The sequence below is a fragment of the Antechinus flavipes genome, chromosome 2, assembly GCF_016432865.1.
Source record: "Antechinus flavipes isolate AdamAnt ecotype Samford, QLD, Australia chromosome 2, AdamAnt_v2, whole genome shotgun sequence".
Taxonomy (NCBI): domain Eukaryota; kingdom Metazoa; phylum Chordata; class Mammalia; order Dasyuromorphia; family Dasyuridae; genus Antechinus; species Antechinus flavipes.
Window position 1 is genome coordinate 591,376,672 of NC_067399.1, and position 16,182 is coordinate 591,392,853.

The 16,182-nt window shown below is 38.8% G+C and overlaps 1 protein-coding gene across 4 annotated transcripts in view; it reads left to right on the plus strand.

Moving 5' to 3' along the window:
* The window catches only part of VTI1A (vesicle transport through interaction with t-SNAREs 1A), a 424,902-nt gene extending 409,716 nt beyond the window's left edge, over positions 1-15,186 (plus strand). For 2 of the 4 annotated variants that reach the window (XM_051981417.1, XM_051981418.1), the window contains one exon: positions 11,638-11,728. Coding sequence is in view for 2 of the 4 variants with exons in the window: in XM_051981415.1 (XP_051837375.1) it covers positions 11,638-11,731 (94 nt within the window). In the remaining 2 variants the exon portion in view is untranslated. Of the gene's footprint in view, positions 1-11,637 lie in introns of all 4 variants that reach the window. The other 2 variants (XM_051981415.1, XM_051981416.1) reach the window with 1 other exon arrangement.
* Positions 15,187-16,182: the final 996 nt, after the last annotated feature.

The following is a 16,182-nucleotide window of genomic DNA, read 5'->3' on the forward strand; positions in this document are numbered from 1 at the left end:
AGTCTTCTTGTTGCCACATACAATGATCTCCTGGTTCTGCTCATTTCACTCAGCATCAGTTCATGTAAATCTCCCCAACCCTCTCTGAAATCATCCTGCTAGTTGTTTCTTACAGAACAATAATATTCCATAGCATTCATATACTATAACTTATTCAGCCATTCTCCAATTGATGGGTATCCACTCAATTTCTAGTTTCTTGCCACTATGAAAAGGGCTGCCACAAACATTTTTGTACATGTGAGTCCCTTTCCCTACTTTAAGATTTCTTTGGGACACAGACCCAGTAATAACATTGCTGGATCAAAGGGTTTATACAGTTTGATAACATTTTGAGCATAAAACATATATTGTATCTAGGATATACTGCAACATATCTAACATATATAGGAAAGCTTGCCATCTAGGGGAGGGGGTGAAGGGAGGGAGGGGAAAAATCGGAACAGAAACGAGTGCAAGGGATAATGTTGTAAAAAAAATTACCCTGGCATGGATTCTGTCAATATAAAGTTATTATTAAATAAAATAAAATATTAAAAAAAAACATTTTGAGCATAGTTCCAAATTGCTCTCCAGAATGGTTGGATCCATTCACAGTTCCACCAACAATGTTATCAATGTTCTACATCCCCTCCAACATTCAGCATTATCTTTTCCTGTCATCTTAGCCGATCTGGCAAGTATGTAGTGGTATCTCAGAGTTGTCTTAATTTGCCTTTCTCTGATCAATATTGATTTAGAGCATCTTTTCATATGATTAGAAATGTTTTAATTTTAAAGTAAATTTTCAAAAGAAATTTTTATTTAAAAAAAAAAAAGGAATAGCCTAATAGAATGGTACCTTGAACAAGTCTTTAAGACTATACATTATAGATGAATTGCCCATTTATATCAGTGGAAGGAACTTCTATAGTAAAAATTTTTCACCTTAATTAAATCATACGTCCAGATGCTACTTCCAATCCTCCACAAAGGTAATAACTACCCATTCTTCCTAAATCTCTTTTGGTATGCATACTCAGAAACTTTATATCAAGCCTAAATCACTCCTGTTACTTCTTGACAAGAAGAGCTATTAAATTTTGAAATGGATTGTCTTTGACAATTACCTTTCTGCATGGAAAAAGAGATTTAGTGGGTTTGATGGTCCTCAAGAGAATGAATGATATCTGGTGAAGCCTTCTATGTTAATAGGTACTTAATAAATAGGGGATCAATTGGTGATAAACTAATCAGTGGAATCTTTCCTGATCTGCTAATCTCCCAAACTGTTATATATTCACAAAGGCAACTACATTTTTAAGTACAGGTTGAAAACAAGGAAGTATGATCAATGTATTGTGGTATATATGACCAAAAAAAAAAAAGTGTTGGGCTAAAAACAAACCTTGATTCCTTATTTAGCTTTGTTGTTATCTAATTATATGATTTCTCCTCTGTGATTCTCGGTTTCTTTCCCTGAAAAAATGAGGGGATTGGATTAGACCATTTCTAAGGTCATTTCCATTTGTAACATTCCACAAATTTATAAATCCCTAATTCATAAGCAGCTTCCAAGATCTTTGATTGGGTCAGCCCACCAGAATGCAGTGCTGAAGGCCGTCCTGTGAAGAATCTTTTTCCAAAGCCACCCTACTCTCAAATCCATCTCTGATGGCAACAGTAGCCATGGCACCTGCACTAAAATGTGAAATACACATTTGGCAGTGTACAGGATAATGGAATGACACATTCCTGATCAAAACCTATCAGACTTAGGAGTGGTCTCTGACAGGTCTTCCTTGGCTGCCTTCCCAGATTGAAAAGGTATCATCAATTCCAACCAATAGGAAGCGTCTTCTCCCCTGTTTGATGTAGCTATTACCACCTTGCAGAGAAAGTTCAGCCCTGCTGGGGAGACTCCTCCAGTTCCAAGCCCAGATGCCAATCTGTGGGAGGGAGTATCCCACCCAGCAGAAGGAAGGGCCAGCTCGGCACCCCCAACTAAGCACTACAAATAAAACGCTCTGATTGCTTTCCTTGGGCCTGAGCCTGAGAGGGCTTGTGACTCTTACCATTCCTGAGCTGGCATTTTCTTTTCAGCCCTCTCTGAGAGTGGTATTAGTATATGTATTAAAAGGGCTTTGCCTTTTCAAAATGCTTTATAATCTTTAATTAGTTAATCCTCCTTCCCCTGTGGGTAGGTGAGTCGGCTCATTTTATTGAGGAGGAAACAAACTCTGAGTGTCATGGAGTGACTTGCTCCAGGTCACACTGCAGAAAATCCAGGATTATGGGCATAGAACAAATTGCCTTATTATTAGAATGACTATAATTATAACCTTAGTTGTTCCCTTATATTCTGATTTTTCCTTCTAATCCAGTAAGCTCCTAGAGGGCAGGGACTGAGTATGTCTTTGTTCTGTAAAAAGTGGAATTGCAGTCCATATAGTAGAGGGAGAGCTCTCCACAAATTTGGAAACTAATTGGAGTTTGTTCCCTTTGCTCTTCTTTTACTGCTTGCTTTGTTCCCTCTTTTTGGAAGCCGAGTGTCCCCAACCTGCCTGCTCACAGTCCCCCACTGTGGGACCTTTTCGTGGGTGGGCATCAAAATTCTGCCTTGTATCCCATTCCCACAGAGCCCTAACCTAACCTAATGAACTAATTTGAGCTAGATATTAATGATTAATTAATGGCTTAATAACTGCTATGGTAACATTTGCATTTTGACAGGTCCTTTGGTGTCATAACCCAAAGGCATGAGTAATGTGGGAATTTCAGTGATCCTCTGCCAGAGACCTTTCAGCTCCTTTCAAATCACCCACTTGGGCTTCTTCTTATTCCACCTAGGCACAAATAAGCCCAGCCCCAGGTAGATGAATATGAGGAACAATTCTGGACTTTGGAGTCAGAAGACTTGGACTCATGTCCCAATTCTGCTACATAATAATTATGTGACCTTTAGCAAGTCATCAAGCCTCTGTACCCTGCCTATCAAACCCATTTATCTCCTTAGCATCAAAGAAAATAATGTACTGGATCAAATCAAATATATAATGCATTGTAAACATGAAACAGCTATATAAATGATTGCCCCCAATGTTGTTATTATTGAAGTCAGATATAAGATAGAAAACTATCCATTATTGCCAAGAATTTCTAATGTATTTTCTATGTGCCAAGCCCTGTTATGAGAAGATAAAGACCCAAAAACACATAGGACATTGTCCCTTTTCTCATTGCTTTAGAGAAGACTTAGACCTTCAGAGAATAAGGGAGCCCAAGAGATCAACTTCTCCTACTTCCTTATGTTAAAAGTGAAGATCTAGGTCCCAAAAGTGAAGATCTAGGTCTAGGTACTTACCCAAGGTGACCCTACCACCAGTAAGTGGCAATGCCAGCTCCCCAGGCAAAAGCCAAGAGTTAATCTATGTTACACTCCCTTTCTAGGATAATGATGACATGAAAGGACTCACTGAGTTTGAAGATGTGAATCTATGCAAAAATACTAAATATAATCAGAGATAAAATTAAGGCATAATAACTACCATGTTGTCCTGGGTGTAGGTAATATTTATATAGAGAGAGATAAAGATATATATATGTATAGATAGATATATATGTATAGATAGATAGAGAGATAGATATTCCCAGCAAGGATGAGCACTGTATTATCTAAAAGGAAATTATTGTATTCATTTTCATCTTGGGTCCTGGCAAGGGTGAGCATTGTATTATCTAAAAGGAAACTATTGTGTTCATTTTCATCTCAGGTCTCAATTGACTAAATTTAAAGAACTTCATTCCATCCCCACAGCATCTCATTGATTCTGATGACTGCTTTGTGAACAGCCCCATCTAAACCATAAAGTCATGGAAGATCTTGCCAACATATTCGCAAGTACTGCACATTGGAATCGGCACAGCAATCATGCCGATGCCTTGCTTTGACAATTCTGAATTGAAATCAATGTGTGAATCTGATACCAATGCCCATTGTCGAGTTTGTTTGGAACCTAGATAGTGTTTTTTTTTTTTTTAGATAAGCACCCAGAGAGGAATGTGTACTGACTCCTTTGCCCCAAAGCTTATAACCTGTCCCCAGGATTGCTCATTTTCATGATAATCGCTATGGTGCTGTCAGACCCTAAATGGCAAGCCATCATTATTCAATGCTGGTCAGTCAGACAGGAAGGCATGTACAAGACATTGCATTGAACCTGCATAGATGTCGTGCACTCTGCAGCTAATGAATGCAAGCTTGTAAAAGGGTTTAGACACCACTGGCATCCTTAATGTAAGCTTGATAATAAGCTTTTGCTGAAATAGCTTCTTGTCTACAAATAGTATTTCTAACTCAGGAAGAAAAGAATGAGGCAGGCTTTGTCCATGGATAAAAAAGTGAGTTGTGAGATAGAGAATATCTTGGAGGATGGAAGGCCTCCAAATCAGAAGAAAGCATATTTTTAGAAAGGAAACTTGACTTTAGGACCAAGGGATGTGGAGGAAGGGAAATGATTTGCTGAAAGCGAATGAATGTCCAAGTACCTGGTTTATCAGTACACAGATGCCTCTGAAGGGAGCTTTGGACACTCTGCTGTCAAAGGTTAGGTGTTATTACCAAACATGTCAGGAAAGAAGGTCAATGCTTTTCAAACAAAGAGGAAAGAGCCTTGTTTTCAAAGACAAAAAAAGGAAGGGTATCAGCTCTTGCCAGATTTGGAAAGAATAATGGACTCAAACCAGAAAGAACCTCATGGTTGAGTTCTCAGGTTCCTAAAACAAGTAGGACTCCCAGAGGCAGAATTGATAGGTAATACTGCTATAGCTTCTTCACTACTGAACTTCCCAAACCAGAGCAGGTCTTTTAGCAGCAGTGTAAGCTTGTTTTTTAGGTAGGGAAGAGAATATAGCAATGAAAAGATTCCACAGTTCCACACGGAGATCAGTATTTTCCACAGGACTCAGTGAGCGCTACCTCAAAGTAAATGGTTAATTCATCTTGTATCAACAGCACTGTGATTCATAATGTAAACTTGGAGAATCCTTGATGTTTCAGTCACACATTCCTTTTAATTTGATTCTGCGTTCTTTTAAAGCTACAGTGAGCTAACTTAATAGAATGCAACATGCAAATGCACCAATTTTTGCCTTGAGGCAGTTTAGCCTGGCTGTTTCAATGGATGTCTTCTTTCAAGTATATATTCTTTCTTAAATTATTTACTTGGTAAACATACTTTGCATTTTCAAAGGGGAAGGAGGGTTGGTATATTGGAGCTCCTCTTTCAAAATATCTGGTTGAATTTTAGGTTCTTCCTCCCTTCCCTAAGATAGAGACTCAGTCATTTTGGATTTTCCTCCTCAGACTTTCACTTTCTCATCATCCAGGGAAGCCCCTTTTTCAGCCTCTCCATTCTAGATGTCTTTCTGATTTGCCTACAGCAATACCCACTGGCAGTGTCTGGCTGTGACCGTACTGTGGGCTTTGTTACAGATGGGCACTGCCAATGCCAACCATTGTTCCAGACTCCAAGCTGGTCAGACTGTTCTTTTTCTTTGAGGATCCCTCCATTCTCAGTTTTGCTTCCTTCAGAAGGGCTGCTCCCACTTAAACTATTAATATCCAAGGTCATCTTGGAGGACAACTCTGACCCGAGTCAAAACTCTATCATGTATCTCTGCTTTAACTCATGATCTCTTCTTGACATTCCAGAATCTCCACATATTTGCCAGTCTTTAGTTTAAAATTAAATGTAAATGTTCCCTCCCTTCATTTAAAAAAAAAAAAAGATTATTTCTTCTGGCCTTGACTAATACAAGTTGGCCTCCCAATTAGTTGCATTCATCATTTTCTGGCTTACTTCCTTCTTTTTAATATGGTCTTCTTTTAGAACCATAAAATGATCAAGTTTGAAGCAATTTCGAGGTCATGTAGTCATTCTCCACCCTTTTTTTTTTCTTTTTTCTTTTGCTGAGGCAATTGGGGTTAAGTGACTTGCCCAGGGTCACACAGCTAGGAAGTGTTAAGTGTCTGAGACCAGATTTGAACTCAGGTCCTCCTGACTTCAGGACTGGTGCTCTATCCACTGCACTACCTAGCTACTCCTAGTCATCCACTTTTAAGGCCCAACTCAAATCAAATGTCACATCTTCCATCACTCTTTCCCTGATGCCCTAAGTTGGGGAAGACCTTCATCTTGGCCCCTCACTAATAAGAGAATTATTAAATAAAGTTAATTTTTGTTTTATTTCTCTCTAATGAATAATGCAATACTTTGGATGTTTATATTTTATCTCACTAAAAAGAATCCAGATTGCTTGAAGGCAAGAGACTTTGCCTTATCTTTTTATCTTATACCTCTCCCACCATCATCACCACCACCACCACCACCACTTTGCAGGAGCTCTATCCACAATAAGTGCATAATAAATGTTTGGATAAATGAATGAATCCAGTTTGACCTCATTTTACTGATGGGAAAACTAAAGTATAGAAAAGTGAAGTGACTTGCTCCAACTCAAAAACATAGTAAGTAGTGGAGCTAGTAATTGTACACAAGAATCCTGGCTCTCCCTTACAGATTCCTAGAATGTAAACTTCAAAATGTATGTCGTGTCAAGATTTCTGTAACAATCTATTATATCCATCAATGTCATTGGAGTTGGTATATTTGGACTCTTTATATCACAGAACCTGATGTGCTGGTTGAGGGAGGAAGGAAAAATGAATAAGGGAAGGGAGCAAGGAAGGAAAGAAAGAAGAAAAGAAAGAAAAGAATGAGAGGAAGGAGGAAAGGAGAGAGGAAAGCAGGAAGAAAAGAAGAAAGGAAAGGAAAGAAAGGAGAGAGGGAAGGAGGAATTGTAGAAAGAAAGGAGGATTTAAAAAAATGGAAAAGAGCACCTGGACTAGACCATATATAGAGAGAGAAAGTTGGTACAGGAGCCAACTTCCTCCCTAGTCTGGGAACTCTTTGAGAGGAAAAACTAGTTTTCATTTTTACCTTCATATCCTTAGTACTTAGCACCATAGTTTGAATTTAATAAACACAGTAAATGTTGACCTGAATTGACATCACTTGGAAGGCATCAAGGAATAAATTCTCAAGATATTTTAGGATTATAGATTTAGAGCTGGAAGGCACATGTCTTGTCCATCTTCCTCCTTCCAGCCATGATGAAATGGAAACACACAGAAGTTGTGACCTGCGCAAATAATCCAAGCAGTAGGTAAGCATCAGATGTAGGATTCCAACCTGCTCAATTCCAAGCCAATATATTCTTTCCACTGTACTATACTGTACTGGATGATGCCAGAAGATTGAGGGAAAAAATCTGTGTTAATATTGCCCAAAAGTTTATCAAAACATCAATAATAATCATCTATATGTCTTTTTTTCCTCCATTCTACAGAATCATCTTGAGATTCATTTATACCATATCAATGTCATCTTTAGCAACAATATCAGAGAGATATAGGAAAGCCTCCACAAATTATATTCTATAGCATACTACATCTTTACAGTCACACACTTGATTTAGAGATGAAGATAATAGAAGATCTGATTGTGCATATCATTTTTGGGGGGAGGGGAACTGGATTGTTTTGGCTTTTTTTTTTTTTTTTTTTTTGGTAACATTTTATTCAGCAGAGTAGAAAGCCAGAACAAAGACTTTTCCTCCAGCTAGGGATCTCCATAAAACCAGTTTTATTCCTTGATAGACACAACAACAGAGCTAATGTTTAATAACTCTCTTATTATTAACACCAAATGAGATAAAAAACAGGGAGCTGGATGGTCCTTCAAAAGTATTTGCTGCACTGAGGGGAGGGGCAGCTAGATGGCACAATAGAGCATTGCCCCTGAAGTCAGGGAGGATCTCAATTCAAATCCAGCCTCAAACACTTAACCCTTAACTGTGTGATCCTAGAAAAGTCACTTAACCCCAATTGCCTTGCCAAAAAAAAAGTTGTATTAGAAAAAAATACATTTGCCTGCCTAAAAAATATCCAGGTTCGAGTACAGAAAAGGGATTTCCCTATTCATGCAGGTAATCAAGATACTGCCGTTTGTTATGACATTGGTTACAGGCTAGACATTCCTGTAAACACTTAAGTGTTTGCCCAGTGTAGCAGTGCCAGAAACAAACAAATGGCTATCTGCTCTCCGAACTATGAGATAAGTTGAATGGAAAGTCCACAGAGATGGCCCATCATTACATATGTCTTGAATAGATACTGCAAATGGATAGAAAGCTGAGCCTGGAACTGAATAAAATGAATATAGCCTGCAAGACAGCATCCAGTAAATTGTGTAACCCTTTGCAAACTTCTACCTAAAATAACATCCAATCCTTCTTAACACTCGAGGTCCTTCCACTGATGTGCGGTTACTTCTTGTCCTTCAATCCTGTCTGAATCTTTGCGATCCCCATAGACCAACTGTCCAAGGATTTTCTTGGTAAAGCCACTAGAGTGTTTTGCATTTTTCTTCTCCAGTTTTATGCAGACAGAGGTGAACTGACTTGCTTGAAATTACACAGCCTGTAAGTGTCTAAGGTCCGATTTTAAGTCAGGTCTTTTTGACTCCAAGCCCAGTATTCTATCTGCTGTGTCACCTGGCTGCTCCTCTAGGCTACCCAGATGTTGTATGATTACAAGCCATTAATTAGAACACCATCCAAGGAGACAAAATATGGGATCACCAAAAGAGGAATGAAGAGATGTATGGAAATAAGGGGCAGCACATTACCAGTTTTATACATACAAGTAAAAGATATCACCTAAGAAACCTATGGGCAGGAAAAAAAACAGGCCCATCAAGTCACAAGAGAAAAGAGATAAACAGCCTCCATCCTGCTGTGATACTTATATAATATCAAGGAATCTAGAAAAAGCTCTCAAGCATATTAGATAAACCTCTCCCCCACCCCACCCCCCCAATAATGGATTTACGGGAGGACATGGACAAGAGACATGTAGGATGGCATGGGTGGGCTGTGACCTACATTTTGTTAAGGACCATTTGCCAAATCATAGAAGGGTAGTGATCTGTCAGTGGAGGGAGTAACTATACTGATAAAATCACAGATCCATGAAATATGTATATGTGTATGTATATATATATATATATATATATATATATAAAAAGAGAGAGAGAGAGAGAAATGCATATGTATCCATATCTATTATATACATAATAGATATTGACAGATATTTATATGTCCTTTCCTCTTTTCTTTAATAGAAGTAAGTACTAATTGACAGATATAGAGTTTTATGCTGAGTGTTCTGTTGTCTCATTGTGAGTCTCTGAAACCTACAGAGAGAATACATCTTCAATTCAGGTGTTCCCTAAATGAATTAAAACATGTGAGACATTACAAGGACTCTCTAGATGAAATCTTCTTTGGGGCTGGAAATGAGGATACCCAATTAAATAGTCCAGGAAAGAAGTGAGGATATAAGCATTCCTGTGCATGCATTTTTTCTAAACATAGCTTAGATTAAACAAGTTTTCTCCACAGTTAATCCTGTGTAAATTAGCATCATGAATGCCTTGAGGCCTTCAACCCACAAATAAAATGGTTGTCAACCAAACTATACAAGAGACCCATTACCGTATATTACTTAGGGCAGAATTTTAAAGCGTTTTCATGCTTATAATCTAGTTTACTGCTGAGTTCCAATTTTGCCGATTGCCTTTGCAAGCCAGCCACATGGTAACTTTCTGGGAGAACAGAGATCTCATTTCCCACAGAGACTAAGGGAAATGATGTATTCCCAAGCATATTCACATGTACCAAGGAAGAAAAGAGAAGAATTCCTGTTCAGTTGAAAATTTAAGCCACCAAACTTGCATGTATCAATATCTATAAAAGCATATTCTCTTTGCTATGGCATGAAAAAAAATTTTTTTTGAAAGAATCCCTCATACCTTCCTTTGGCTGAGTAAATATGTCCTGTTAAGTCTGAATTAGCTGTCATCGCAAAGAATTAATGTCTTGGCGTAGCCTTTCTAGTGGGGAAGGGAGAAATAAACGAGACAGATCTTGGCTGAGCTTTAAGTGATAAATGAGGACAAAACAGGCCATTCATCTCCTGCGAGGAGAGTGGACACAAGCACTAAAGCAGTTTTGCGGAAGACGTGTCAGCAAATGTGATCATTTTGTAACCTGTCAGGAGGATAGAGAGCTAGTCCTTTTAGAGTGTCACAAGGGAGTGTGTTTGTCTGATGTGACAGTTTTCATCCATCCATTTACTTGGGTGGAGGGGGGGTGGAAGTAGAATTGTCGTGGGGGGGCAGAGGTGAAAAAGGGAGAGTTGAACTTGTATAAAACTACAATTTAATTTATTGCTGCACACAACACAATCATTCATCCTGAATCTATATAGTTTTGAATCTACACAAGCAGATATATTTATGGACTGCATGGAAAAACTCTTGTCTTTCTCAAATTTGAGGATTCATCTAGATTCCATATTCAAGTGAAATTCCATATTCAAAATACCATATTTAGAAAAGGGTAGGACTTGTGTGTGTGTGTGTGTGTGTGTGTGTGTGTGTGTGTGTATGTGTTGTGAGATGGAGACAGAGAAGAAAATTTAAATACCTACTTTTCTATTTCTTTGAGGTAATGTGGGAGTATCTCAGACTATGTTTGACAAAGTTCCCTCTATCGTCAGGAAACAAAATGATATCGGGATCTATTTCTAAGAACCAAATAGCAAATTATGAAATAAGTTCATCAGAAGCTTTCTCCAGACATACTGGGAGTGTCTCTGTTCACCTAGATTTAGCTTCTCTTTGTTGCCTGATCATTGTTTAGTAAACTCTCAACTTATTTCTGTTTAGCAGTCATAGGGATAAAAGTTTTATCAAAAAATGCTGAGTTATACCCAGCTTTTGGACTTCCAGAATCTCTTTTTTTATTATTATTTCTCATTTCCATCTTTTTGCTACCAAGCAAATGGAACATTCCCTTCCAGCATAATGGAACGTGTGTGACACTCCAGTGACAGATGAGGCTTTTACAACATAAGCTTCATAGTTTGACACTTGCTTCTTTATCCCTGTCCTTTTTTTCCCCAACTCTCTTTTATACTTTTCCCTGGGTATTTTTGTACAGGTAAGTATCTCCTTGACATGTGCTTCCTTGGAATCTTTTACCTTAATAAGAAGTGCCGTTAAAAATGAGCCTTGTCTCACATATTAGATTAAAAAGAGAAGATGATGTGGGTCCCTTGATCACTTAAGAGACTATATTGCAGTCAGATCCCTGAAAAGTTTTTGTATTACTTAGCTTGCAGCAAGTGTTTCTGAGTGTCATCATTGCAGCTCATCACTTGGTGCAACATGGAAATCATTATGAAGTTATTCATTTGTATTGTAAATTGTGAAGTCTCCAAACTGCAGACTTCAGGAACATCGTCCCATATCACACACACACACACACACACACACACACACACACACACACACATACACGCACGTACATGCACGTGTGTGTGTGTGTGTGTCTTTTATGGGTACCTAGGGACCAATTTTCTCCTCACTGTTTGATTATACAAGTTTGTCTTTTATGTGTGGTTTGGCAAATGTTGCTCCAGTTTCTCTGATTGATTTTACTGTTTTTTTTTTTCCCTTTGCTTTTTTGTAGGATCATCCAAAACCGTATTTTGGTGGTTATCTTGGCAATCATCGTGGTCTTCACCATCCTGACGGCTATTTTTATTTCTGTCAAAGGACACTGATGTATCTGCTCTTCCCTGATATACAGCACCACACGCCTTGTTCTGAGTAATTAAGACAAAGTGGTCACATGAATCATCCCTTTGCACTGACAGGCCCGAGTGCCCCCTTCTCCTCCCCCACTCTTGCCGCTGTTCAACTTTGGTGCAAGGAGTGTAAAAGATGTTTTCTATTCTTGATTGCATGTGGGGTGATTTCTTCTCCTGCTGATGTCTTCACAGAGATATTTTTTGGGAAGCTTAATTTGTCTTGAAAAAATTTCACTGAATGGTCAAAATAGTATTTGTCAAATTCCTTCTCTAACCTATGAAAACAGAAAAGGCCAAGTTGTTGGGGATGGGGGAGGGGGTGGTACTATTGGAGGAATAGGGGAAGAAGGGAGGGGAACACAGATATGAGTTATTTAATGCTTCCGTCAGCTTGTGTTGGTTGTCAGAACCCTTGTTCTGTTTGTCAGAACTCTTGTTGTGTATGCCTTTCTGTGGTGTCCAGATGTACAAGTGAAGAAGAAACCAGGTGATAAAGAAAGTGAGTTTCTCTTAAGAACCAATCCAGTTCATGAGAGAGGAAGGAGAAGGAAAAAGGAGCAAACCTCTGGCTTAATTGTAAAGGAGGCTGTAGAATGTGAGCTGTGTAGTAAATTGACCTACAGCTTTCCCTGTTTTTCTATTGAATATATTTTTACTAAAATTGCCTAATATCTACTTTTTACAACTTTCATTACTGGCTGTGAGACGTGTTTCTTTGCTTCATAAGAGCTCAGACTTCCTCATATTTACTAGCAAGATGAGGCCTTGCTCAACATTTAATTGTGACCTGGGCATTCCAGACCAATTTAATCATCTCTCTATCTTTCCAGTTTTAATATTTGTGCTGCCAAGCGCAGCCCCTAGTATAAGTAAAAGGTCTGACAAGGTTCTCTCCATATCCATTTCCGTATGTAAAGAGAACATGAATATTTCAGTAAGAGGGAGAACATGACTCCATTAGTGTGAAATTTCAAATGTGATTATAAATATGATGATGTTCTGTAGTAAGAAAAACTTGAATAAACTTTATCTGAAACATCCACTAGCCTCCTTGAAAACAGTGAATTATAACAGAATACGGGAAAGGAGGGGTCAGGGAGAGGCATCGTTTAGCTGATGTTTTGACTAACCAATATTCTCAAGACCTTCCTGAATTGGATATTTGTTCAAATTTGTAATTTGATTTGTGATTTTGAATTTCTTTTTCTGAAGTCCTGGGGATTGCAGTTGAAATGAGTTCATTTGTAATCAGGCTTAAAGTTGTTCAAGCGAAGATTGTGAGATAGGTTGTTGTATTTTTCCCAGCCACAAAGCAAAAGGTGTTTTTATTACAGCTTCCTAGGCTGCCTTTGAATATACTTGGAAGGTTCAGAGTCCTGGAAATCAAACCTGTTGTCTCTCATAGAAATGTTTAATAACTTGTGTGTCCGGCCAGCAGTCACCTGGCTGGAACATTTGCTTTCTTTTTTTTTTCTTTTTTTTTTTTCCGCCCAAACCAACTCAGAAGAGAACTATTACCGTTCAGAAAGGAAATGCAGGGATGCAAAGATGGTGAAATTCACCAGAGAAATGGTACTTATCTAAGCAGGTTAGGGCATGCATGTGTTCCGATAAATCATTTAGTATTGTGTAAATAAAGCTGCAGCCTCTCCTTTGGAATGATGGTGAGGGAGTAAGATGGAGTGAAGTGGGACCTGGAGAAGGAATGGAAGCCTGTGTTAATTTTCCTATCAGCTTTAGGAATTCATCTGGTCATGAATCTTTTATTCAGATTACAAAAATCTGTTAGCACTAAAAAAACATTATAGAAATCATTTTTAAAAAACACTTCTTTCTGTTTGGAGTGCTAATAGTATGGCTCTAATAGCATGTCCTCTCTAGTGTTCATTCAGATCTATTGATCCTAAAGTATACATCTACTTATCTAGTTACCGAAGCATGCTCCAGTACCTAGCAGTGGCTTCTGGATCCACCAAGGGAGCCCAATCAATTTTGTAATCCAGATTTTTAAGCTCTAAACTATCTCCCTTAAACCTGTAATTCATGTTGAAGTCACTGCTATGAGAGAGGGAATAGAGTACTAATTTTTCAGGGACTAGTTGCCTTTTGCCCATGTCACTGTCAATATGTGCTGTTGTCCAAACTTCATTTCTGCACTTTGGGACAGGGGTATCAAAGTTGAACAGACACGCCTCACCAGCTCCCCCTTCCTCCTGTAATGACCCCCTGTGGTAAGGCAAGCCCGTTTGTCTCTGGGGAGAGTTGGGATGAAGTAGATTTGGAGGATCTCTTGAACTCCCCCATCATGACGCTTGAATAGATGTTGGAAAAATTGAGAAGAAAAGTACCCTCCAGAGGGCATATTCCCTCACCTCCCATCCCTCCCCAGATTTGGGTATTCCCACATTTGCCGGAAGTAGCTTGTCAAATTTGAAGCAGGTCTTGGATCTGTGAATGATTCTAAGTACTTACAAATGTAAGCCTCAAAGAGTCGAATGTTTCTAATGTCGGTTGCCTTTGTTGGAAATGATGCATGGGAGAAAGGGGGGTGCGGTATATTACTGTGTAAAATTCATGCAGACTAAAACCGTTTCCCTGACAGAATAAATAAAACGCTGTTACCCTGATCCAAAATCAAAAGCAATTTAATTAAAGACGCTTAAGTTTTAAAGAGTTTTAAATGCTCCACATTGAGGGAAAATATCTAAAAATGCAGCGGGCCTGACGTCAGTTCCCATCCCGGGGCTGGAAGGCCATTTGCTATTCTGTTTAAGGCAGGCTGGATTGTCTTATTTTGGAACTAGCTTGGTGGGGGGTTTGCTTTGCTCCTGCTTCTGAGCCCCGAGCTTCAAAGGCAGAAATTAATGGTGAACAAAATTGTGCAGCTCTGACCATCCCATGCGGGGCAAACCCATTGAGGGTTATCATTAAGTAAAGAAATAAAGAGGAAGAAACCCTGCCCGGTCCAAAAAACCTCATCAGATAATGACCTCAGTGATTGGGTTTTCATTACCAAACAGCATCCAAAGATTGCCTACCCCATGGAAAAAAAAAAAGGAAAGAAAAGAAAAAAAGAAAGAAAGAAAGAAACAGAAACTGTCTTCTCTCTTTCCCTCTCTCTTTCTCCTTTTTTTTTTTTTTTTTTTGCACATCTTTTCTTTAAAACTGTCAGATCATTTCAGTATTTCAAATCCGAGGAAAACAGCCTGCCTGCTGCTGTATTTGAAGTTGTAATGGTGTCAAAAAGTCACGACTGACTGACAGCCGTCAGTCCCAGAGGAGCTCATTAAATCATAAAAACTTGACAAGGAAATAATTGCGCATCACCGGCAACTTGGCGCCTGTTTAGACGTTTTTATTTTCTTTCATTATTAGTCCCCACCATTACGTTCATTAACAAATTGCATTAAACAACTGTTAAGGGCTAATGATTTGTTTATCGCGGTTTTTTTATTATTATTATTTAAACATTAGCTGTGTCATGTGGTACCTCGGCAGCCTCTTGCTATCATCTGACTGAATATTTTTTTTCCACTCAGAGCTCTGGGTACTGTTGGAATATGGAATAGATTATTCATTACCCTCCTCTTTGCCACTGATTTGGTTTCATGTAGCGTCTTCCACAGAGAAAGATGAAAACTTGTCAAAAATAGGTTATATCTTATTCGAAGGGGCAACAATAGCAGCAGGTACAGGCACACTTTAATATTTAATTAAGGTAGATGTTAACCCCTTTAAATGACTTTAGCTGTAAGTTAGATTCAAGTGCAAGAGAGGAAAATAATTGTTCTTAATTTGCAACCTGTATAGCAGGCATCCTTCATGGAGTTGGGGAGGAAATTTGGAGCCTGATTTTAAGTAATGAAATTTCCCGTCATTTAACATATGTCCATTTCCTGACGTAGCTGTGAATTAACCACTTTCATTCGGGTCCAAACCATAATTTCCTTGTCTTTCTGTCTTGGAAGACTAGCCTAGGAGGGACCTTGAATACTGCTCTCTGGCCACAGTTTCCCAGGAGAAATAAGGAGTTAGGTGTGGAAAACCTAGGCCAGTGCTGCTGACTGCAGCATGAGCTAGTTTGCAGAGAAATGTGCTTTTATACAGCCTTGTTGCTCAATTGTCTGCTGCTCTGCCCAAACATGTATTTAGAGCAACATGGTCTAAAATGAAGTAAGTGCTGAAATCTGAAAGGCAGGCTTTTGTTTAGAAGGCTGTCTGGGGCCAGGCGTGATGGGAGGGTGTCTCTGTGTAGTCGACCATAGCTGATTGCAAATAATGTTTCAATAATGGGTAACAGGAGCAATGCTTTTCTGAGTTTGACCTTTTGGCCACTTTTTGACTATGACTTGCTATCAACGAATTGATCTGCCTTTCAGCAGGTGCTATACTTTTGGGGGGCCTAAGAATAAAAAGCTGCGTCA